This window comes from Herpailurus yagouaroundi, unplaced genomic scaffold, assembly GCF_014898765.1.
Source record: "Herpailurus yagouaroundi ecotype Mexico unplaced genomic scaffold, PumYag 67555, whole genome shotgun sequence".
In the NCBI taxonomy this organism is placed as follows: domain Eukaryota; kingdom Metazoa; phylum Chordata; class Mammalia; order Carnivora; family Felidae; genus Herpailurus; species Herpailurus yagouaroundi.
The window spans coordinates 3,485,191-3,510,340 of record NW_024420361.1 but is presented as its reverse complement, the minus strand read 5'-3'; the positions used below and the strand labels follow the sequence as shown (position 1 = coordinate 3,510,340).

The following is a 25,150-nucleotide window of genomic DNA, read 5'->3' as shown; positions in this document are numbered from 1 at the left end:
TGATACTACATTGTACACATTTCAAGATATAGTACTAATGAAATTCTTGCTTCAATTCATAAAGAAATCTCAATTTCCTGAGTAAAATAAGAAATCATTTATGATAGTTATACTACTGCTCACTCAGTGCTTTGAAGAATATTCTGGAGTCTGGAAGAATTAATCCAGATGGGTATGAATGGTGAGCGATCACCTAATTTCCTCACGTGTACAATCAGGTTCATTAAGCATAAAACATCTGAAATTTCTTTGGACTTGGAAGGAGGGAAGGGTTTAGAGATCTTTGATGTTCTCTTTTTAATTTTTTTAATGTTTATTTATTTTTGAGAGACAGAGTTCAAGTGGGGGGGGGGCCGCGACGGGGGAGACACAGAATCGAAGCAGGCTCCAGGCTCTGAGCTGTCAGCACAGAGCCCTATGTGGGGCTTGAACTCACGAACTGGTAAATCATGGCCTGAGCCGAAATCAGATGCTTAACTGACTGAGCCACCCAGGTGCCCTGAGATCTTTAATGTTATTAAAGGAGCCTGGGAGGTTAGGGCTCTTGGAAGTATTGGTACAACTGTTTCTTAAGACAGAACATATGTCAAGAGCTCCAGGTGATATCTTAAATGTAAAAAGTAAGAGAAGGAAAGAGGGAATACCATTCACAACCCTACTGGAATTTTTCAGATACACCAGCAAAGAAGTTCTATATCTGAGAAGAGAACATTATCTTTTACAATAAATAAACTTCCTTGCAGGGTAACTAGGCTGACTTTCAGAAAGATTTATGAAGTATAGCACTAAATAGAAAGTAGAACTCAAATAAAAAGAAAAAATTAGCTCAAGTAATATTATTCCTTTGGCACACATTTTAAAACAAAATAATTACAATGCTCCAAAGTATAAAGCTTCATATCACCATCAAGTAATTAAAACTTAATAATAATGGTCATTAATCTGTGAAAATAGGTGCTTTTGCTGTAGAGAAGAATGTGCTTTTAATGTACTAAAAGTTGATATTGTTCATAAAGTTTCTTCTCATTTAGGCAGGAAAATGAATTGAGTTCTCTTCTCCAGGTGACTTTGCCTCTTTGACCTGCCATGGCCCAGTGCTCACTTTATCTGGTGATTCATTTTCAATAACTCCAACAGTATTTGTTCTGACATTTTAATTAAAATATGACCACTACCTCATCCTGATGATAAAAAGGGCTATGTGTCAGTGAAAACTAGCTTTTCAGTGCCTCAGTGCACCTGAGGACTCCTCTGAGCATATAGTTCTTTCTAAAGAATTTCAGTCAGGTTCTAAAGAATACATCATTTCAAAATGGGATCACTTTAACCATTAAGATTAATGTTTAAAAATCTAAAATGGCTAGAGAGTGCTAAGTAATGAACGTGTAATTTGCCCAGCTTGTTGTTTTTAAAAGAAAATTAAATGCATTTTAAAAAGTGAGAAGCAATGATACAAGATTCAAATTTAGTGTATTATTTGAGACTACCACACAATGAAATTAAAACAAAAAATTATGAAAAATTTCAGAAAGAGGGAAGAAATTCAGAGTTTTTATAAGCAAAGTAATTAAAGCCAAGGATTAGTCCATGATTCCATATTAGGTTTAGAAATATCATCATGTATCATAAGTTTGCAATCAAATTTTTAACAATAATGAAAACATTTATGAGACTTTCCAGTATATAAAATGTAAATATGAAACAAACTAAATTCCAAACTAAAGTGAAATAAAGTTTCAGATTTCAGGATTTTATTCAGGCAGCTAAAAAAGAAATTAATTATACTGATATTAGTTCCTGAAAATGGAGTTTACTGACGTAAATATAAATGCCCTTCTATGTACTATCTCTGCATTAAGAAAACAAATAAGACACATAGATGAACGTAAAGAAAATACAACAGGTGTGAGTAAATAAATGGTTGCCTGAACAAACATAACATCCAAAGGAAATAAAGATATATGACTCAGCAAGGAAACTGGTCATGATTCAAGTAGACATGCAAATCCTATATAATAAAAATCACCCTCACTTCATATAAATGAATAATATCCATCAGACTACTTTTTGATCATTTACATACAAAATACAGCAAAATTTGCTCCATTCATAGCTATAAGAGCTACCCTATGAGGAGAAAAGTTAAAAAAATTTGTGGTTGAAAACATTTTCCACCATGAATAAATAGCATAGTGGCATATATATTTTGAGAGTTAAATATTTATCGCATCAGTAGCAAGCTACACATTAAAAGACAATTATTAGGAAGGATTTCTACATTTGTCAATTAATATTTTAATATTATATTAGCTTTTTAAAAATGATAACTTTTTTGATAAAGGAATATATACTCTTATGTGTAATATCTATAAAATTAAGAAAATTAAAAGGAAAAAAATAAAAGTTGTCCATAATTCCATCGAAACTGAGAGATTTACAGGCAGTCTTTTTTTCTATGCATGTGAATATGTACACATATAAATGTGTATTTTTGCACATAATTATACATGTTGTGTGTGAAACGTGTATTTTTCCTTTACCATTATAGAGTGGAATATTTTCCCAGTTTTAGGGAGAGAATGTTTGTTCATGCTACTACAATATGTAAGGACTGTTGCTGAATACATCATATTTCAGTCCAGGTTGCAGAAACCTTCATGAGATATCTAAGAGGGTAAAGTGGTTACGTTACCTTTCTATCATAAATCGTTGATTATTACTCTTACCTATCTCCGTTTCGGTATATGGAGTAAACAATTTCTGCACAACTGGTTCTAAATCTTCTCTTGCTGTTTTAGAAGATGTACAAGTCAAATGAACCAAATCTGTTTTTAAAAAAAAAATAATATTTTGAGTTCCTGCCTACACACATTTCACTGTGTAATACTCATTTTCAAAGCACTAAGCTGGTGCCACAGGAAATGGAGAGCTGAGCAAGTCATGCCTCCTGCCTTTAAGGAGTTTATAATCTAGTGATGGGAAATATGTAACATAACAATATGCTATATGTGTTAATACCTAATAATGTGTTAACTAATAACTAAGAGCACACTAAGACCCAAGAAGAAGTAACAGTTGATGGTCCAGTTTGTAAAACTAGCAGAGTAGAAAAGCCTAGGAAACCATTTATTCATAGAAAGAGCTTAACTTATCCTTATAACATTCCCAAAGAAGCTGGATAAAGGATTGCTAAGGAAAATAACTATGTAAATAAGACTGAAAATGGAGTATTTATTTACTTACAGAACACAGTTCATATTTTTCGACAGAAAAATTCATTTATACAAACTTTACTGATAAGTTAACATATCATCTATTCATTATAGGGTTCTCTAAGAAACCTTTTGGGGGAACACTATTGGCTTAGAGTGATACATATAGTTGAAAGTCCATAAAATGGCACAAGTTAAAGCAGTATATAGTATTTTCAGAAATTCCAAATCACTTTCCTTTTGCATTTACAGATTCATGGGGCCTGGGCCTCGGAGAAAGTTTGCATTAGAGAATATCATGCACAAAAAAGGCCCTTCATAGAAGTAAAGCACTGTAGCCTAATACATTTAGAATCGCTAAAGGCCAACAACAAACATAAAGGAGGGATAAAAAGTTCTGTATACTGAAAGAAAGGATTAAGGGGATCCCTAAAATGGAAGAAATTCTTATGGTCAAGGAAAGAGCTTGGGACAGGATAGAATAGCAGGAAGACTGTATTAGATAATGGTATAAGTACTAAGAATTTTTTTCCCCTAAAACACCAGTAGAAAAATACACCCACTTCTTTTCTGAAAGTTTAGACTAGTAGACTTTTTTTTTTTAAAACCCCAGGAAGACAGTTCAAAGCTCATCATTGAAGTCAACATCAAAAGTGGGTTCTCATGATTAAAATTCATTCCACATTCAACTATTAAAAAATATATCTAAGCATAAATTGAGGACTCTTAATAACCATGTGAGGTAAAATCCAATTTTTTTTTTTTTTTAGGTCCACCAAAAAAAGTGATATTCTAAGGTTTCTGTTTTATGTAGGTAATGTTTTTACATGACTGTAACAATGGTTCCCATTGATTCTGGGGTATTCCAGGATGTATGGTACTAATAATTTCAAAAGGTATAATAATCTTTACAACAAAATTATTCCTAATTAACTAAAATTTTTCAAATGCCATATAACTTTGGTGGGAAGGGAATTTAAACTCCCTACGTAATTACTGAATTAAATGGGGTGTAGAACTACAAAGGTAGAAATCCATGATAAAACTCAAGAGAAACTGTCCTGTCTCATAAAATACCAATATCCAGGCCAAAGTTCTCAATTTTCCAGTTCTTTCCTATTCAATAAATGTGTACTAGGGAGAAAGCAGATGAACATAAATATAAATAAAAAATATATTTGAATATCTTAATGGTAAACTACTGGTTCTGTTAAACAGGATATCTAAAGGAAATATATACTGGAATAATTACATCCTTACATTTCCTAACAATTATCAGAGTTCAGGGAGTGCTAGCAAAAATTTCTCATAGTCAAGTCAGATTATCATCTTGCACTTAATGAGTTTTATAGCAATTCTTAGAAATACTAAAGACATTATGACCTGGGTTATAATATCTGAAATTGATTCTGATTAGATGCTAATTATTAACTGAGCTACAAATTTAAGGTATAAACAATTATTTCTTTCTCCCTACAACTTCCTACTTTTTGTTATCTACATTACTTCCTTGTATAGGTTACTCTGAATTTACTGTGCCTTTTCAAATCTGAGATATTGTTGGTTGTGTTTTTTAAAATACAGATTATTTTCAAAAATGGTTTATTAATTTTCATAACTTTCATAAGTCCTTTGCAAGGACAAGTTTGAGAGCCAGCTTTTCTTTTCTGTATCTGTCAAATTTAGCTTTCACTTACATGGGTATTCAACAAATACTTGTGGCAAAAGATAATTTGCTTCCCTGTCATAGGCAGACTAAGTATTCATAGGCTTAAATAGACATATATGTGCATAAAAATGTATGTAGACATATACATGCATCGGGAAAATTTTTACTAGTTTATTACATAAAATGGAGGAAATTATCTGATCAACCAGGATAGACAAAAGGAAAGTATCAATAGATAACCCTCCAATTATTTAAATATGCCTGATTAATGCTTTTAGACAGATCTATAATATTCTCAATAGAAGTCAAAAGATTATCTAGAATTGACTATACAACTAAACTGCATAAGTCAGACACTATTCTATGCATGTTAGAAATATTATTTCATTTTACCTGTGCAACAGCCAACTGTTATCCTCATTTTACAGGTGAGAAAACAGGAATAGTGAAGTTAAGCAGATTTCCTAAAGTCATGTCATTAGTAAAAGAAACAGCTGGGACTCAGAGATGGAATTCAAGCCCATGTGGTATGCCTCTAGAGTGCCCACTCTTAGTCCCTAAATGATGGTGGGTAATTGTAATAATCTCCTGTAGAAGGCACAATCACTTAAAGTAGCAGTCTTCTAACTAGAGTGTGTACAAAACTACAAGAGACCTTTTCACAAGTTACAATAATTCTAAGGAACTCAACATTCAGTTGCTCAACCCTGCTTCCTTCCACTTTTATTAAGCAATGCATTTCAATAAATTTATTTTGTGTTTAATAATTCTTTATCAAAATTGTAATATATGTATGATAGTTTAATTTTACACAAATAATATTACTCAATCCAGAAGACATTTAAAAAATACTTAGAACCTTATTGTCCTAGGAAATTTTTAAAAAAAATTTTACTTCCATTTATTTTTTTAAATGACACCATGCTTTCAGTTCTCTAAAACTGAAATCAGAACAATGATGTCTCTTATAATAAGCTGCTGCCCTTTAGTAAGCTTTGGTTTTCATTCTGAAACACAAAACAACTGGGATTTCTACTCAGTTTGCATGACAATAATAACAAGCGCATTTGAAAGTGACAAAGTGACCTAGAACACAACTAGATAACTATCAAAATATTCTGGATATACAAGAAATTGACCTGATTGACAGAACTGCACTACTAGAGGGAGAGAAGAGACCACATCTAGGAAGGTAGGAAGTGCAGACAAATGGATGGCTGGTGCTGTGGAGGGGAGACTCAGTTGTGAAAAAAAGGGAGAGAGAGAGGAGTGGACAGAGAAACTCACAAGGAGAATACTGCTCCAAGGCCACTGGCTGGGAAAACAAAAGGGGCTGATTTTCATGAGGTTTTGCAAACAGCAGAGCTCAAAGACTGGAGTTTTAGAGGTTAGCAGGCTTGGCTGGGATAGAGCCCTGAAGGCATTGCCCTACTCCTGGAGAAAAGGCAGGCAAACAACTCCAGGGTAGACAGTGCCAGCTGAGGATCACCTACGGCACATGGGGGAGACACTGTTTGCTTATTTTGGGAGTATATCTGTGAGAGGTAACATTCACAGAGACACCTCTCTGGGAACAAAAAGGCCAGTGGATGCCATTTCCCTCCCCTCCCCTTCATCATAGGCACAGGGACACCTGCTGAGAGTGGCTAACTCAGATAGTCTCCCTTTAGCCTGCTTGCTCCAAATGCCACTCACCTGAGCTCTAGCACAGAGTGACTGCATTTCTCAGTCAAACCTGCATCCCTCCTAGCATTGCAAGACACTGCGTCAGAAGACCAGCACTGGCCCCTGCCACAGCACTTCCCTAAAGTCTGGGGTTTTAAAAGTCAGTAGACTTGGCTGGGAAAGAGCTTAATGTGCACTGCACTGCTCCAGCCAGGCAAGTGACCCAGAGAGAGACAGCATGAAAATGGCACTCTGAAAAATGACATGGACACACAGGAGGAAATTATTTGCTTTTCTGGGAGTGCTTCCCTGAGAGCAGCAGCACAGAGAACTCTCTCTGGGCACAAAGGAGCTGGCTGGTGTCATTTCCCTTCCCTGCCCCTCAGCATAAGCACAGAAACACTTGCAGTAAACAGCACAGCTCTAACCCTGGCTGCCTAATCTGCTTACAAGTCCCACCCCTCCCCCTGTGCTCTGCTGGTACTAGTTTTCCTGGGAGAGTGTGTCTAAGTCCCAGTGCAATGGGTCCCATGCCCAGAAAACCAGCAGATATCCCTACACATACCACGTCTACTGACCAGAGAGTTCAGCAAGGCTTCAGTTCTAGTGGAAGTAGCATCATGTGTCATTTAAGAAGAAAACCAGATCACACTCGTTAAAACTCGATACACTATGGCCAAAGTCCAAACATTCCCCACTGCAAGCATGGAGAGCCTCTGCAGATGACTGACTTGAAAGGTATAGCAGTTGAAACACAGCATCAGAGTGAATGCAGCACACACCAGAGACACTCCTTGAAGGGCCAGGCCTTGGACACTATATGACCTCTTCTTCATGAAGCCATTACTCTCAGATGCAGGAAACATAATAGGGTTTTCTAACACACAGAGGACAGAGACTTAGACAAAATGCCAAGACAGAGGAATTCATCCCCACCAAAAATAACACGAAAAGGTCATAGTCAGGGTTATAATTGAAACAGGTATGAGTAAAATACCTGATGAAGACTTTTAAAACAATAATCATAAGGATATTTTCCAGGCTTGAGAAAAGAATGGAAACTTCAGGGAGGTCATTACCACAGAGATAAAAGAGTTAAAAATCAGTAAGAAGTGAAAAATGCAGTATCTGATACTCAAACAGATTGGATGTAATGACAACAAGGACAGAAGAAGCGACTACATGATAGAATAATGGAAAATAATGAAGCTGAACAAAAGAAAGAAAGAGGAATTATGGATCATGAGAATAGACTAAGGGAACTCAGTGACTCCATCAAATGTAATAACATTTGTATCGTAGGAGTCCAAGAAAAAGAAGAGAGAGAAAAGGGGGCAGAAGGTTTATTTGAGGAGATAATGCTAAAAATTTCCCTAATCTGGGAAGGAAACAGAGATACAAATCCAACAGACACAGAGAAGTCCCACTAAAATCAAAAAAAGCAGGTGAACACAAACACATATTGTAGTTAAATTTTCAAAATATGGGGATGAAGAAATCCTAAAAGCAGAAAGGGAAAAGGAATCCCCAACTTAAGAGGAAACAAATAAAGTTAGCAATAGACTCTCCACAGAAACTTGTTAGGTCATAAGGGAGTGGCATGACATATTCAACATACTGAACAGGAAAAATAGGGAGCCAAGAATACTCTATCCAGCAAGACTATGATTCACAGTAGAAGGAAAGAAAAGGAGTTTACCAGACAAATAAGAACTAAAGTGCTGGCCACTAAACCAACACTATAAAAAATATTGAAGGGGACTCTTTGAGTGGAAAGGAAAGACCAAAAGTGACAAAGAACAGAAAGGAACAGAGAAAATCTCCAGAATACAACAAATAATAAAATATCAATAAAGTCATATCTATAAATAATTACTCCAAATATAAATGGACAAAACATTTAAATCAAAAGACACAGTGTTAAAATGGATAAAGAACCATAACCCATATATATGCTGCCTATAAGAGACCCATTTTAGACCTAAAGACACCTGAAGATTGAAAGAGAGAGGATGGAGAAGCATTTCTCATGCAAATGGAGGTCAAAAGAAAGCCAGAGTAGCCATACTTATATCAGACAAACTAGATTTTAAGCCAAAGACTCTAACAACAGATGAAGAAGGGCACTATTAGTATAATAAAGGGGACTACCCAATAAGATGTAACAACTATAAATACTTATGCCCCCAACATGAAAGCACCCAAATATATAAACAACTAATAACAAACATAAAATAACTCATTTAAAATAATACAATAATAGTAGGGGACAGTAATACTTCACTTATATCAATGGGCAGATCATCTAAGCAGAAAATCAAAAAGGAAACAATGGCATTGAATGATACACTGGATCAGATGGACTTACCAGATATATTCAAAACATTCCATCCTAAAGCAGCAGACTTTTTTCAAGTGAACATAGGCCATTATCCAGAATAGATCACATACTAGGTCACAAATCAGGCCTCAAAAAGTACAAGATTGAGATCGTACCATGCATATTTTCCAACCGCAATGCTATGAAACTTGAAGTCGACCCCAAGAAAAAATTTGTAAAGACCACAAGTACATGGAGGCTAAATAACATGCTAATAAATAATGAGTCAACCAGGAAATCAAAGAATAAATTAAAACAAACAAACATGGAAATGGAAACAAATAAAAATGAAAACATTTTGGTTCAAATATTTGGGATAAAACAAACTGTAAACAGAGGGAAATATACAGCAACACAGGTCTACCTCAACAAGGAAGAAAAGTCTCAAATACACAAGCTAATATTACACCTAAAGGACCTACAAAAAGAACAACAAAACGAGCCTAAAGCCAGCAGAAGGAAGGAAATAATAAAGTTTAGAGCAGAAATAAATGATATAGAAATTAAGAGAACAGGGTGCTTGGGTAGCTTATTTGGTTGTGTCTGTCTTTAGCTCAGGTCATGGTCTCACTATTTGTGAGTTTGAGCTCTGTGTTGGGCTCTGTGCTGACAGCTCGGAGTCTGGAGCCTGCTTTGGATTCTGTTGTCCCCCTCTCTCTCTGCCCCTCCCTCACTCATGCTCACTCTCTCTCTCTCAAAATTAAATACACATTAAAAAATTAAGAAAAAGAAAACTGATGAATCCCTAGCCAGACTTATCAAAGAGAAAAGAAAAAGGACCAAGATAAGTAAAATCACAAATGAGAGGAAAAATCACAACTGACACTACAGAAATACAAACAATTGTAAGAAAAAATTGTGAAAAAATATATGCCAACAAATTGACAATCTGGGAGAAATGGAGGAGTTCTTAGAAACATATAAACTACTAAAATTGAAACAGGAAATAGAAAACTTGAACAGACCCATAACCAGCAAAGAAATTGAATCAGTAATCAAAAATCTCCCAACAAACAGAAGTCCAAAGCCAGATGACTTTCTAGGGGAATTCTACTAGCCATTTAAAGAAGAATTAATACCTACTCTTATCAAACTATTCCAAAAAAAATAGAGAAGGAAGGAAAACTTGCAAATTCTATGATGCCAGCATTACCCTATTCCAAAATGAAAGACTCCACTGAAAAAGATAACTATAGGCCAAAATCCCTGATGAACATGGATGCAAAAATTCTCAACAAAATACTAGCAAATAAAATCCAACAGTACTTAAATTTTTTAAAATATTTATTTTTGAGAAAGAGAGAGAGAGAGAGACAGAGTGAGTGAGCATGAGTGGGGTAGGGACAGAGAGACACACACACAGAATTTGAAGCAAGCTCCAGGCTCTGAGCTGTCAGCACAGAACCTGACATGGGGCTCGAACTCATGAGCCCTGAGATCATGACCTGAGCCGAAGTTGGACATGTAACCAACTGAGCCACCCAGGCACCCCAAATCCAACAGTACTTTAAAAGAAATGCTCACCATGATCAGGTGGGATTTATTCCTGGGCTGCAAGGATGGTTCAATATTCGCAAGTTAATCAATGTGATACACCACGTTAATAAAAGAAAGGATAAGAACTATATGATTGGGATGCCTAGGTGGCTCAGTTGGTTAAGCATCTGACTTCAGCTCAGGTCATGATTTCACAGTTTGTGAGTTCAAGCTCCATGTCGGGCTCTGTGCTGATAGCCTGGAGCCTGCTTCAGATTCTGTGTCTCCCTCTCTCTCTCTCTCTGCCTATCCCCTTCTTGCACTCTGTCTCTGTCTCTCTCTCAAAAATAAAAAAAAATAAGTAAACATAAAAAAAAGAACTATATGATCTTTTCAATGCATGCAGAAAAATCATTTGACAAAGTACAAACATCTATTCACGATAAAAACCATCAACAAAGTAGGGACAGAAGGAACACACCTCAGCATCATAAAGGCCATATTGGAAAACCCCACAGCTAATATCATCCTCAATGGGGAAAACTGAGAGCTTTTTCTCTACAGTCAGGGATAAGAGAGGGATGTTCACTCTCACCACTGTTATTTAACACAGTCAGCAATCAGACAGTAGAAAGAAAAAAAAGGCATTGAAATCTGTAAGGAAGAAGTCAAACTTTCACTATTTTCAGATGACATGATACTCTATATAGAAAACCCAAAATACTTCACCAAATAATTGCTAAAACTGATACACAAATTCAGTAAAGTTGCAGCATACGAAATCAATGTACAGAAATCTGTTGCATTTCTATACACTAATAATGAAACAGCAGAAAGAGAAATGAAGGAATTTATCCCATTTATAATTACACCAAAACCCATAACATATCTAGGAATAAACCTAACCAAAGAGGGAAATGATCTATATTCTGAAAACTATAAAACACAGATGAAAGAAATTGAAGAGGATACAAAGAAATGGGAAAACATGCCATACTTATGGTTGGGAAGAACCAATATTGATAAAATGCTATACTACCCAAAGCACTCTACACATTCAATGCAATCCCTATCAAAATATCACCAGCATTTTACTCAGAGCTAAAACAAACAATCCTAAAATTTGTATGGACCATAAAAGATCCTGAATAGCCAAAGCAAAATTGAAAAAGAAAAGCAAAGCTGGAAGCATCACAATTCCAGACTTTAAATTATATTACAAAGTTGTTGTGATCAAGACAGTGTAGTAGTGGCATAAACATAGATACATAGATCAATGGAACAGAATAGAAAACAGAGGTGAACCCACAACTAAATGTTCCATTCATCTTTGACAAAGCAGGAAAGAATACCCAATGGAAAAAAGACAGTCACTTCAATAAATGGTGTTGCGAAAACTGGACAGCAATATGCAAACAAATGAAAAAGGACCACTTTCTTAGGGCATACACAAAAATAAATTCAAAATGGATGAAAGACCTAAATGTGAGACAGGAAATCATCAAACTCCTGGAGGAGAACACAGGCAGTTACTTTTTTTTTTTTTTTTTTTTACATCAGCCACAGCGACTTCTTACTATAAGTCTCCTGAGGCAAGGGAAACAAAAGCAAAAATAAACTGTTGGGACTTCATAAAAATAAGAGATTCTCCACAGTGAGGGAAACAATCCACAAAACTAAAAGGCAACCTATGTAAAAATGGGAGAATATATTTACAAATGACATATCTGATAAAGGGTTAGTATCCAAAATCTATAAATAACTTAACCAAACTCAACACACAAATCACAAATAATCTAGTTAAAAAATGGGCAAAAGACATGAATAAACATTTTTTACAAGGAAGACATTTAGATGGCCAACACACATATAAAAAAGATGCTCAACGTCATTTATCATCAGGGAAATACAAATCAAAACTAAAATGAGATATCACCTCACACTAGTTAGAATGGCTAAAATTACCGACATGGGAAACAGCAGGTGTTAGTGAGACTGTGGAGAAAGGGAACTCTTTTACTCAGTTGGTGGGAATGCAAACTGGTGCAGCCAGTGTGGAGTTTCCTCAAAAAGTTAAAAATAGAACTACCCTAAGATCCAGCAAATGTACTATTAGGTTATTTACCCAAAGGATACAAAAACAGTAATTTTAAGGGACACATGTACCACAAAATTTATAGCGGCATTATCCATGATAGCCAAATTATGGAAATATGTATATGTATATGTATATGTATACATGTATATACATAAAACAATGAAATCTTGCCATTTGCCACAATGTGGATGGAGCTAGGGAGTAATATACTAAGCAAAATCCGTCAGAGAAAGACAAATAACATACAATTTCACTCATGTGGAATTTAAGAAACAAAATAAATGAACATGGGAAAAAAATAGAGGCAAACCAAGCAACAGACTGTTAAGTATAAAGAAAAAATTGATGGTTACTGGAGGCAAGGTTCAGGGACAGATGGGTTAAGTAGGTGATGGATTAAGGAGGGAACTTGTGATGAGCACTGGGTGTTGTATGTTAAGTTATAAATCACTAAATTCTACACTAGAAACCAAAATTGCACTGCAAGTAAGCTAGAATTTAAATAAAAATTTAGTGGAGAAAAAATAAAAGTGACAAAAGTGACAAATATAATGTACAGTAGCTGGGTGATATAGTAGATGATGATTGTGTGGGTCTGGTATTCTCTCTGTATCTACTTGGCCAAGTCAGTTTATATATTCAGAAATATATAATCATATCACAAATAAATAACATTCTGTAACATCAGGGGCACCTGGGTGGCTCAGTTAAGCATCCAACATCCTATAGCACCAAATCCCAAAATAACACAGCTGCTACTGATAAAGTATTATATACCAAAAATAGATTTTGAAATGCCTAGGGTATGAATACGTACTATAAAGAGTGGTAAAACTGGATGTATTCAAATGGAAGGGCTATAGAAATTTTATTTTGCTCATTTATAAATGATTTTAAAGAAAAATAAACTCCATATTAGATTCATTTAGAATATAAGATGAGTGGAAAATAAAGATGTATGTTCTGAAAGGTGAAGTATATGCGTAAAAAATATGACTTGTTGAGCTTTAGAAAATACAATAGATAAATTTGAAATATTTAACAATCTCAAAAATTCAAATTAGCTGAGGGGAGGGGAATTTTATAGATTTAAAAAAAATGTAATATCACTACCTTAAAAAAGATAAAATAACTCAGCTAACCTAAGTTTGCTTAGAAAAGCCCTACATTATTTATTGATAAAATAATTTCCTATCACTGTATTAAAATACCAACTTAAGCAATTTTGACTTCTGTTTATATTGCAATTACAGTAACATATCACTTAATTAGAAGTCTTTTACATACAACCTAGAATCCGGAAGTATACCTGCCGCCCCAAAAAGGGCTTTTCAGCACTCAAGTAGATGTTAAAATGCTCATAGACTAACACAACCGCTTACTCAGAACTTGGTTATATTAATACTACATGCAATTTCAACAACCTTGGCTATCTTGTTTTCTGGCCCTCTGAAAGATTATAAGCCATAAAGAAGGGGGAAGGGAGGGCAGTGGAAAGTACTGGTAGAAAGGACATCCTGACAGCTGTGTGAAAACAGCCCAAGGAAGAGATATAAAATGTAGATGTAAGAAATGATAAAACATGAGTGTGTAGGGTCATGCAGCACAGGTGAAAATAGGTCCAAACAGCTCGATAGTCCTCAAGGGCCTTGTGAATAGATAGATAGATAGATAGATAGATAGATAAATAAATTGAATAAATAATGCTCATAATATCCCTAAGTGATAAGAAAAAGGTTAAAATGTTTCATAGATTCAGTACGGAATGCCAAACAAATGTATGAAACACTAGAAGGATAATTGTTTAAAAAAAAAAAAAAACATGGTAAAAATTTCAATCTTAAAAGGATACATTTCTGCCATCTGAAGAATGTATTTGGGGCAACTACAGCACACTAGAGGGTGCTTAATAAATGATGTATAACTGACCAGTGTTTACATGCTAATGCATATTTCTAACTGGCTTTCAAATATTTCCTATATAACATCAATTCCACTCTAATGAAAATCCATTTAACAAATTATCTACAGTTTTTTTATTTTTAACAAAAGGTATTTTTGGTGTCCTTGATAGCATCTCTGCTGGGCATTTCTGGTCTATATGAGCATCAGAAATCTGCTTTTGAAATAGTAAATTATTCTGAAATGAGGGGCAGTCACTAGGTTAGCTCACCAAGATATGTTTCCAGGGATATCCACTCATATTTTAGAACATGCCTCTATGGCTTCTAGAGTTCTAACACTGGTGATTAATTTTAAAGTAAAAACTAGTAAGGGTTCTGGTGCAAGATGGCAACACAGGAAGACCCTGAACTTACCTCCTTTATGGAACACACCAAATTACAGCTATTTATAGAGTAATTCCTCCTGAAGAACTGAGGGAGGACTGAATAGCCTCTGCACAACAAAAGGTAGAGAACAGCAAGAGAGAAGGAGACACACAAGGAAGGGTACCCCACTCCCATCCCTGGGGCTGTGAACTGTAGTAGGGAGGGAGAATACTTAAAGACTGGAGCAGATTCCTTTCTTTGGGCACAGGAAAAACAATCAAACAAACAAACAAAACATGGAGTGTTTAGTAGCTAGCATATAAAAGAGCCAGCCCCAGAACTCCACCAAAAGGCAAAGGAGCTTCTGGAACTCTCTGGGTCAGGGGGACTGGAAGATGCCATGGTTTGTGCTTCCTCTCCACCTTAATAAAGAGAATGGGGGTGAAGCCCACGTGCCCTAGTCAGCCTGCTGCCCCAGTGAGCATCAGGTCTCCTAGCACACACTAGCCCTGGATGTCCTGGGGCACAGGAAAAAAGCCTCATTTTAAAAATCCAACTAGCATATAAAAAAGCTAGCCCTAGAACTCCCCGAAATGACAAGGGAACTGTTGGAACTCTCTCTGGGTGGGAGGGGGTGATGAAGATGGTCTAAACACCCCTTCCATTTTGAAAGCACAGAGAAATGCATGGTCTAGGTGCCCTAACCAGTATGCTGCCTCATAAGCCCTGGGACCTGAGTCCACACCAGTCCCAACTGTCACACCAAGGCAGCCAACGGGCTGTGCACACTGAGACACCCCTGGTTAGCACTCACTACAGCTCCAGCCTTCACGCCAAGGTGACACAGATACAAAGTACCCTGGACTACTTCAGGCCCACATCATGTCAGCTTTAGATGGCTTGCTAAGGCACCCAAGCATAGAGTGACCCAGAACCTCCTGGTTGACATCTGCTTCAGATCCAGCCATACTGCCAGGGTACCCACAGTGAGGAGTACCCTGGAACTCCCAGCTGGTGCCTACATGAGTTCCAGCCACCCTGACAGGGTACTCCTTGTGTGGAGTGCCCCAGAACATACCCACCTGTACCAGCCTCAGGTTCAGTTGCCTGGGTAGGCACTGAGCACACTGGAATACACCAGCCTGTACCCACTTTAGCTTCACCTGTTCTGTCAGGGTTCACTCAGTTAATGAGTCCTGGGACACCACAGTTTGCAACCACTTCAGCTTCAGCTGTTCTGCCAGAGCACACTTTGTATGGAGAGCCCAGGGCACTGGACTGTGCCCCCTTTACCTTTAGCTGTCCTGCCAGGGTGCCTTCACCACAGAGAATCTCAAGATACCTAGGAATGCACCCACTTCAGCTTTAGCAGTCCTGCATGGAAAGACCCAGGACCTCCCAGCCTGCACTCTGCTTCAGCTACAGGTGCACTGCCAGGGCACACACTGTAGAAAGAGCCCAGGGACACCCTGGATAACACCCACATCAGCTTCAGCTATCCTACCAAGACATCCTCTGCATATAGAAACTCAGGACATGCTGACTTGCACCCATTCTAGCTTAACCTGTCCTGCCAGGCCACTTGCTGCACGGAGGTCTCAGAGTCTGCACTGACCTATGCCTACTTCACTTTAGCTGCCCTACCAGAACAGGCATCAATCCCACTGAGAGACCCAGGACCCCAAGTCCGTGCAGCTACAGCTACAGCCAGCCAGCAAAAGTAACTAAGCATGCACAGACTACAAAGAGGATGACCATACACAAGACCATTCCTTCAAGTTTAGAAGCAGCTGTTCCACCTAATCCATAGAAACAAAGACAGAAAATAAACATAATGCAGAGACAAAGGAACATGCTCCAAAAGAAAGAACAAGACAAAACCTAAGAAAAAAAGCAAAATGAAACAGAAATAAGCAATATGCCTCAAAAAGAATTTAAAGTAATGATCATAGGGGCGCCTGGGTCGCGCAGTCGGTTAGGCGTCCGACTTCAGCCAGGTCACGATCTCGCGGTGAGTTCGAGCCCCGCGTCGGGCTCTGGGCTGATGGCTCAGAGCCTGGAGCCTGTTTCCGATTCTGTGTCTCCCTCTCTCTCTGCCCCTCCCCCGTTCACGCTCTGTCTCTCTCTGTCCCAAAAAATAAATAAAAAACGTCGGAAAAAAAAATAATAAAGTAATGATCATAAAGATGTTCACCGGGCTGAAAAAAATAGTGCAAGAACTCAGTGAGACCTTTGATAAAGAGAAAGAAAATATAAAAAAGAGCCAATCAGAGTTGAGGAATACAATAAATGAAAAAAAAAACCACTATAGGATGTCAATAATAGATTAGTGGATACAGAAGAATATACCAATAATCTGGAAGATAACAGAAAGCAGCAAAGCTAATATCAAATGAAAAAATAACATTTTAAAATGGGATAAATTAAGGATCACTTGGACAACATCAAGTGAACATTCACCTAACAGGGATTTCAGAAGTACATGGCTACCTGCTAGAGGACAAGGAGCTAGAATTCTAGCTGGAGAAAATCAAAGTCTGGAAAGACAAATTAATCTTCCTCCCTCCAATCTTGTAATTGTCATGTAATAAAGATGTTTATTGCTCAAGAAAAAATAAAAACAAAAGAAAAATGTCAAAGGTTAAAAATAAAGGAAAAATTTTAAAGGCACCAAGAGAGAAGTTACATACAAATGAAGTCCTATAAGACTATCAACTGATTTTTCAGCAGAAACTTTGCAAGCCAGAAGGGAGTGGTATGATATATTCAAAGTGTAGAAAAGAAAAAAAAAGGAAACCTACAACCAGTAATACTCTACCTAACAAGATTAACATTCAAATTAAAAGGAGAGGTAAAGAGGTTACCCAGAAACAAAAGACAAAGAAGTTTAGCATGGCTCAACCAGCCTTACAAGAAACATTAAAGTGGAAGCACCTGACTGAATCAGTCGGTAGGGTATATGACTCATAATCTCAGGGTTGAGTTAGAGCCCCAAGTTGGGAGTAGAGATTACAAGAAGAAAGAGAAAGAATGAAAAGAAAAAAGAAAAAAGAAAAGAAAAGAAAAGAAAAGAAAAGAAAATGAAAAAAGAAATGCTAAAGTGATGTAAGTGGAAATAAGATGACCACAATTAGATGCAAGAAAATGATGAATAAAATGATATAAAATATGACAGTGATACATAATATCTGTAGTAAAAAAGTTTTCTTAAAATGTGTTTGAACTTAAATGACTATTAACTTATTATATACTACTATATACTTAGGATGTTATATAGGAATCCCAGGGTAACAACACTCAAAACCTATAACAGACACAAAAATAAACACAAAGAAAGCCAAACATAACACTATAGAAACACACTAATCACAAAGACCATGAGAACAAAAGGAACAGAGAAGAACTAAAACAACAATCACAAAACAATGAACAAAATGGCAATGAGTACATACCTATCAATAATTACCTTAAATGTAAATAGTCTAAATGCTCCAAGCAAAACACACAGGGTGGTGACACGGATAAAAAAAAAAAAAAACACAAGACCCATCTATATGCTGCCTACAAGAGATTCACCTTAGACCTAAAGAAAAATACAGACTGAAAGTGAAGTGATGGAAAAAAAATTACCATGCAAATGGAAGTGAAAGAAAAGCTGGGGTAGGAATACTTATATCAGAGTAAATACACTTTAATACAAAGACTAACAAGAGACAAAGAAGGGCATTATATAATAATAAAGGGATCAATTGAACAAGAGGATATAACAATTGTAAGTGTCTATGCACCCAACATAAAGGCACTTAATACATAAAACAAATATTAATGGATATAAAAAGAGAAATAACAGCAGGAGAATTTACCACTCCACTTACATCAATGGATACATTATTTGGGCAGAAAAATTTAAAAAAAGAGAGTGCCTTTGAATGACACACTTAGACCAGATGGCCATATATAAGAACATTCCTTCCAAAAATCAGAGAAAATATGGGGCACCTGGGTGGCTCAGTTGGTTAAGCTTTTGATTCTTGATTTCAGCTCAGGTCATGATATCACTGTTCATGAGTTTGAGCCCCACATCAGGCTCTGTGCTGATAGTGCGGAGCCTGCTTGCTTTCTTTCTCTCTGTCTCTCTTAAAATAAGTAAAACAAAACAAAACAAAACAAAACAAAAAAAAAACTTTAAAAGAAAATCTCTCTCTCTCTCAAAACAAAACAAAATAAAAAAAACTTTAAAAGAAAATAACAGAATACACATTCTTTTCAAGTGCACTGGGAACTTCTCCAGAGCAGATCATGTTAGGTCACAAAAGAAGCTTCAATACACAAGAAGACTGAGATCATACCATGCATCTTTTCTGACCACAATGGTATCAAGCTAAAAATCAATCACAAGGAAAAAAAAAAAAAAAAGACAAAAATGGAAAAAAAAAAACCCAGAAACACACGAAAGCTAAACAACAAGATACTAAAAAACCAATGGGTCAATGGAAAAGTCAAAAATGAAATTAAAAAGTACATGGAGACAAATGAAAATGAAAACAGAAAGGTCCAAAATCTTTGGGACACAGCAAAAGCAGTTTTAAGAGGAGATATATAGCAATAGAAGTCTCCATCAAAAACAAGAAAAAACTGAAATAAACAATCTAACCTTAAACCTAAAGTAACTAGAAAAGGAATAACGAACAAAGCTCAAGGTGAGCAGAAGGAAGGAAACAATAAAGATTAGAGCAAAATAAATGACATAATAGCAAAAAAAAAAAAAAAATGGGAGGGAGGGGAATCAATGAAGCCTAGAGCTGGTTTTTGAAAAGATAAACCCTTACCCAAATTCATCAAGAAAGAAAGAGAAAGGACCCAAATAAATAGATCAGAAAAAAAGACAAGTAACAACTTACACCACAGAAATACAAAAAATGGTAAGAGAATACTATGCAAAATTATATGCTAACAAACTGGACAATCTGGAAAAAATGAAAAAATTCCTGAAAACATACAATTTTCCAAAACTGAATCAGCAAGAAATAAGAAATCTGAACAAAATACTAGTAATGAAACTAAAAACATAATAAAAAAAGGTCCAGGACCAGATGGATTCACAGGTGAATTCTATGAAACAATTAAGAAACAGTTAATAACTATTTTCCTTAAAATACTACAAAACATAGAACAGAAAGAAAGCTTCTATGAGGCCAGCATGACCCTAATACCAAAACCAACCAAAGATATCACAAAAAATAGAAAATTACCGGCTAAGAACCCACATGAACATATATGCAAAAGTCGTCAACAAATATTAGAAATTGCATTCAATAATACATTAAAAGAATTGTGATGATTAGTGGGATTTAATCTGCGGATGCAAGGATGTTTCAATATTCCAAATCAATCAATGTGATATACTATATCAACAAAACAAAGGATAAAAGTCATATGATTATCTCAATAGATGAAGAAAAAGTATATGACAAAAATATGATATCCATTCGTGATGAAAACTCTCAAAAGAGTGGGTTTGGAAGGATCATACTACAACATATTAAAGGTCATATACAAAAAAAACCAGAGCAAACATATTCAATGGTGAAAAACAGAGCTTTCCCCTAAGATCAGGAACAAGACAAGAATGTCTACTCTCACCACTTTTATTCAGTAACACGGTACTGGAAGTCCTAGTTACAGCAATCAAACAAAAAGAAATAAGAGGCATCCATACTGGTAAGGAAGAAATTAAACTGTCACTATTTGCAGATGACATGATACTATGTATAGAAAACCCTAAAGACTCCACCAAAAAAACTATCAGAAATAATAAGTGAATTCAGTAAAGTTGGAGGATATAAAATTAATACACAGAAATTAGCAGTGTTTCTATACAAGTAATAACAATGTAGCAGAAGAGAAATTAAGAAAAAATCCCTGGGGTGCCTGGGTGGCTCAGTTGGTTAAGCCTCTGACTTCAGCTCAGGTCATGATCTCACAGTTCGTGAGTTCAAGCCCCACATCGGGCTCCTCTGCTGACAGCTCAGAGCCTGGAGCCTGCTTTGGATTCTGTGTCTCCCTCTCTCTCTCTGCCCCTCCCCCACTCATACTCTGTCTCTCTCTCTCTCAAAAATAAAGATTAAAAAAAATTAAAAAAAAGGAACAATCCCATTAACAATTGCACCAAAACAATAAAATACTTATGAATAAAATTAACCAAGGAGGTAAAAGACCTGCACTCTGAAAACACTGATGAAAGAAATTGAAGATGACACAAATGGAAAGATTGGGAGAACCAATATTGTTAAAATGTCTATACTACCCAAAGCAATCCGCAGATTCAATTCAATCCCTATCAAAACACCAAGAGCATTTTTTACAGAACAAGAATAATCATCCTAAAATTTTCATGGAACCACAAAAGACCCCAAATATCCAAAGCAATCTTGAGAAGGAACAAAGCTAGAGATACTACAATCCCAGATCTCAAGATGCACTGCAAAACTATAACAACCAAAACGGTATGGTACGGGCTCAAAAAATAGACACATTGAACAATGGAACAGAATAGAGGGCTCAGAAATAAACCTACATTTATATGGTTAATTAATCCATGGAAGGAGGCAAGACTATTGAATGGAGAAAAGACAGTCTATTCAATAAATGGTGTTGGGAAAACTGGACAGCTACATGCAGAAGAATTAAACTAGACCCTTTTCTAACACTGTGTACAAAAATAAACTCAAAATGGATTAAATGCCTAAATGTGAGACCTGAAACCATAGAACTCTTAGAACACAGGCAATAATTTCTGTGACATCAACAGTTACAACCATTTTTTAGATATCTCTCTTAGGACAAGGTAAACAAAAGCAAAATAACTATTGGGACTACATGAAAATAAAAAGCTTTCATACAGAGAAGGAAACCATCAACAAAACTGAAAAGCAACATACTAAATGGGAGAAAATATTTGTAAATAACATATCTGGTAAAGGGTTAGTATCCAAAATCTATAAAGAACTTCTCAAACTCAGGACCCCAAACAGAAATAATCCAGTTAAAAAATGGGCAGAAGACATCAATAGACGTTTTCCAAAGAAAGACACAGAGACAACCAAGACACATGAAAGATGCTCAACATCACTAATCATCAGAAATTGTAAGAAATCTAAATTGTTAGTGAGGATGAGGAGAAAAAGGAACCTTGTGGACTTTTTAGGGAATGTAAACTGATACGGTCACTGTGGAAAACAGTATGGAGGTTCCTCAGAAAATTAAACTAGAAATACCATATGATCCAATAATATCTACTAGTGGGTATTTATCCAAAAAACCAAAATAATAATTTGAAAAGATATAAACATTTCTATGTTTCTTTCAGCATTATTTACAATAACCAAGGTATGAGAACAATCCAAGTATCCACTGATAGATCAAGGGATAAAAAAGATGTTGTATGTTATATATACATAGATATATATAATACTTATCAATTTTATTAATATATACTATGTATTATATATTGTTATATATTAGTAATTGTTAACATATTACTAATATATTTAATATTAATGTATAGTATATAACAATATATTATACTATACATTATATATAATTATATAATACTTTGCATATTTATGTATAATGAAATATTATGTAGCCATAAAAAAGGATGAGATTTTTTCCCCTCATTTGCAATAACATGGATAGACCTAGAAAGTACTATTCTATGTGAAATAAGTCAGACTGAGAAAGACAAATACCATATGATTTCACTCATGTGGAATCTAAAAAACAAAACAAAACAAAATGAATAAACAAGCAAAAGCAGAGTCAGATCTATAAATAGAGATCAAACTGATGTTTGCCGGTGGGAAGGGGGGTGTAAGGGGATGGACAAAATGGGTGAAGGGGAGTGGGAGATACAGGTTTCCAGTTATGGGATGAACAAGACATGGGAATAAAAGGCATAAATAGCATAGTGAATATGGTCAGTGATTTTGTAGTAGCATTGTATGGGAAAAGATTATAGCTACACTTGTGAGGAACTCTATAATGTATAGAGAAGTTCAATTGATATGTTGTACACCCAAAACTAATGTAACATTATGTCAACTATATTGTAAAATATTTTAAGTAAAAACCTATTTCTTGAGTTTTACAAGTGTCATACACTGTTTACAGGAATCTGATCCTGATAAGAGTCCTGAAGTAGATACCATCACTATCTCTTTTTATAGATGGGGAAGCTGAGGCACAGAGAGATTAAGCAAACTTTCCTAAGGTCAATCAGCTATTATGCAAAAGAGCATGGATTTGAACCCACCCTATGTTCTGAACTACCACCCAGGAGTGTATTGTTAGAATGCATCTTCCTGGTTAACTGAACTGTTTCGGTGCCTTGGAAGTATCTTTCATATATATTTTTTCATATCATATGAAGGTAAACTTCAGTTGTACACTTAAAGTTTTACAAATTCAAAATCAAGTCAAATATAAGGCAATGTAACATCCATGACAAGTCATTAAAGGGACTAAAAAGTGAAAGTAAACTAGTTTAGAATATGTGATCTGTAAAAAGAAAAATCAAAATCACTTAAAAATTGATCACTTGCTTTGTTAATGACTAAAGATTAAGTCAATTTTAGTATTACACTTGAATACATGAATTTTACAAAATTATTTTCCACTTTGAATAAGAAATTTGTATATAGGTTGGTATATTTTTGTCAACTAAGTAAATGTCTTTATGCAATAAAATTCTGATTAATCATAATTCAAAAAATTGTTAAAAACTTGAAAATACTGGGAGAATTATATATTCTATCTTATTACACAATGCCTATAATCTCCATAATTAATAACATCTTCTCTTTAACATGGACTACAAAATGAATTTTATATATTATACCTTACTGAATGCAACCCAGTAACTGAATATTTAATGTGAAGTACCATAGTAGTTATCAACCCTGAATTACACTATAAGAGGTCACAAATTTCTACCTTGTTCTTAATGGAAAGAAAGGAAAAGCTGGTGCTGATTTAAGAATGAGTGAAGTTGATCAACAGAGACTGAAAAGAGGTAAAGATAAATTGAGTATGAGAATTAGTCAAGAAGTGAGTACTCAAGATATTCTCAGAAAGAATAACATAAAACCTTCATTAGCTAAAAGAGTACCTGAAACAAGTTTAAATTCCTTTATCTTCTCATTTTATTTAAGTGGGAAAAAATGCCTTTGAAATCAATAACATCTTTAAAAGGAAAACAAATCCTTATATATAGATTGCTATGGCTAATGGAGTATACTAGATTTAGACATTAATAAAATTCAGTATTTGAAAATAAAGAGACTTAAATTTTACTAAATAATTTCCATCTTGTCTCTAAAGCCATAATTTTGTAATAAGTATGTCTTACAAACAAGCTAATTTGTTCACAAATATCTTTAAAATGCCTTTCTTTGTTAAAAAAAAAAACTACACCGTAAATCACCAGACTTCACATCACTTACTTTCTATAAATTTCACTCTATTACCTTTGAGGAATGGGTGCAATACACAAAGTCTCACTGGTATGTATTTTGAGTATGTTTGATTTACTCAGGTATAACTTCATTAGTTACAGTGGTTACCAACATTTGTCTTCAAGTGATTCTTACAACAGGAAGAGCAATGAGTTTAGTTAATAATTTCATCATTAGTTTCAAATTTTAAGGCAAGTGAAGGCATTTTGTTCCACCCAGCTGGACATCCTAATTACATGCCTGTCATTTATATAATGAGACCATACCCTAGATGTATTCATCTACTTATCCTAAGTAATTGCATTAAGGGAAACGAGTCACAATAAAACCTACTTAATGATTAAAGAAATATGAAATTTATACAGTATTTATAGAACTTATTCTTCCTAAATACTATTTTATTTTTTTTGATTTCTACAATCAGCACATAGAAGATCATTAACAGCTCAACACTCTTAGTATAAATATGAGAAATCTACAACATAGCTAAGCTAACCCAGATATATAAAATCAAGAGCATTCAAACATAAGAATGAAAAATGTTCTCTTAAGAATCCTAATTGAGACATTCTTCTTACGATACTTTTTTTTTCAAGGATGAGTGATACCAAATTCCATACAATCCTCCCTCAAAAGGTGGATTCTTAGACCACTTAAGAGTATTCACCATTTTCAGTTTTTGGTGCTTGACCTAGGAAATAATGAAATTTTTTTGTGAAGAAACAATTCTGTAAGTTTTTAAAGCCTGTTTTATTGTGTTCAAGACAAACTTTATTAAAAATGTTCAAGAAAAAAGACAATGGCACAAAAACAGACACATAGACCAATGGAATAGAATAGAAACCCCAGAACTAGACCCACAAAC

The 25,150-nt window shown here is 35.2% G+C and overlaps 1 protein-coding gene across 4 annotated transcripts in view; it reads right to left on the bottom strand.

Moving 5' to 3' along the window:
- Nucleotides 1-25,150, bottom strand: part of CHM (CHM Rab escort protein) — a 252,612-nt gene that overhangs the window by 19,252 nt on the left and 208,210 nt on the right. For all 4 annotated transcript variants that reach the window (XM_040467662.1, XM_040467664.1, XM_040467663.1 and 1 more), the window contains one exon: nt 2,727-2,825. In XM_040467662.1, coding sequence (XP_040323596.1) covers nt 2,727-2,825 — 99 coding nt within the window. The remainder of the gene's footprint in view (nt 1-2,726; nt 2,826-25,150) is intronic.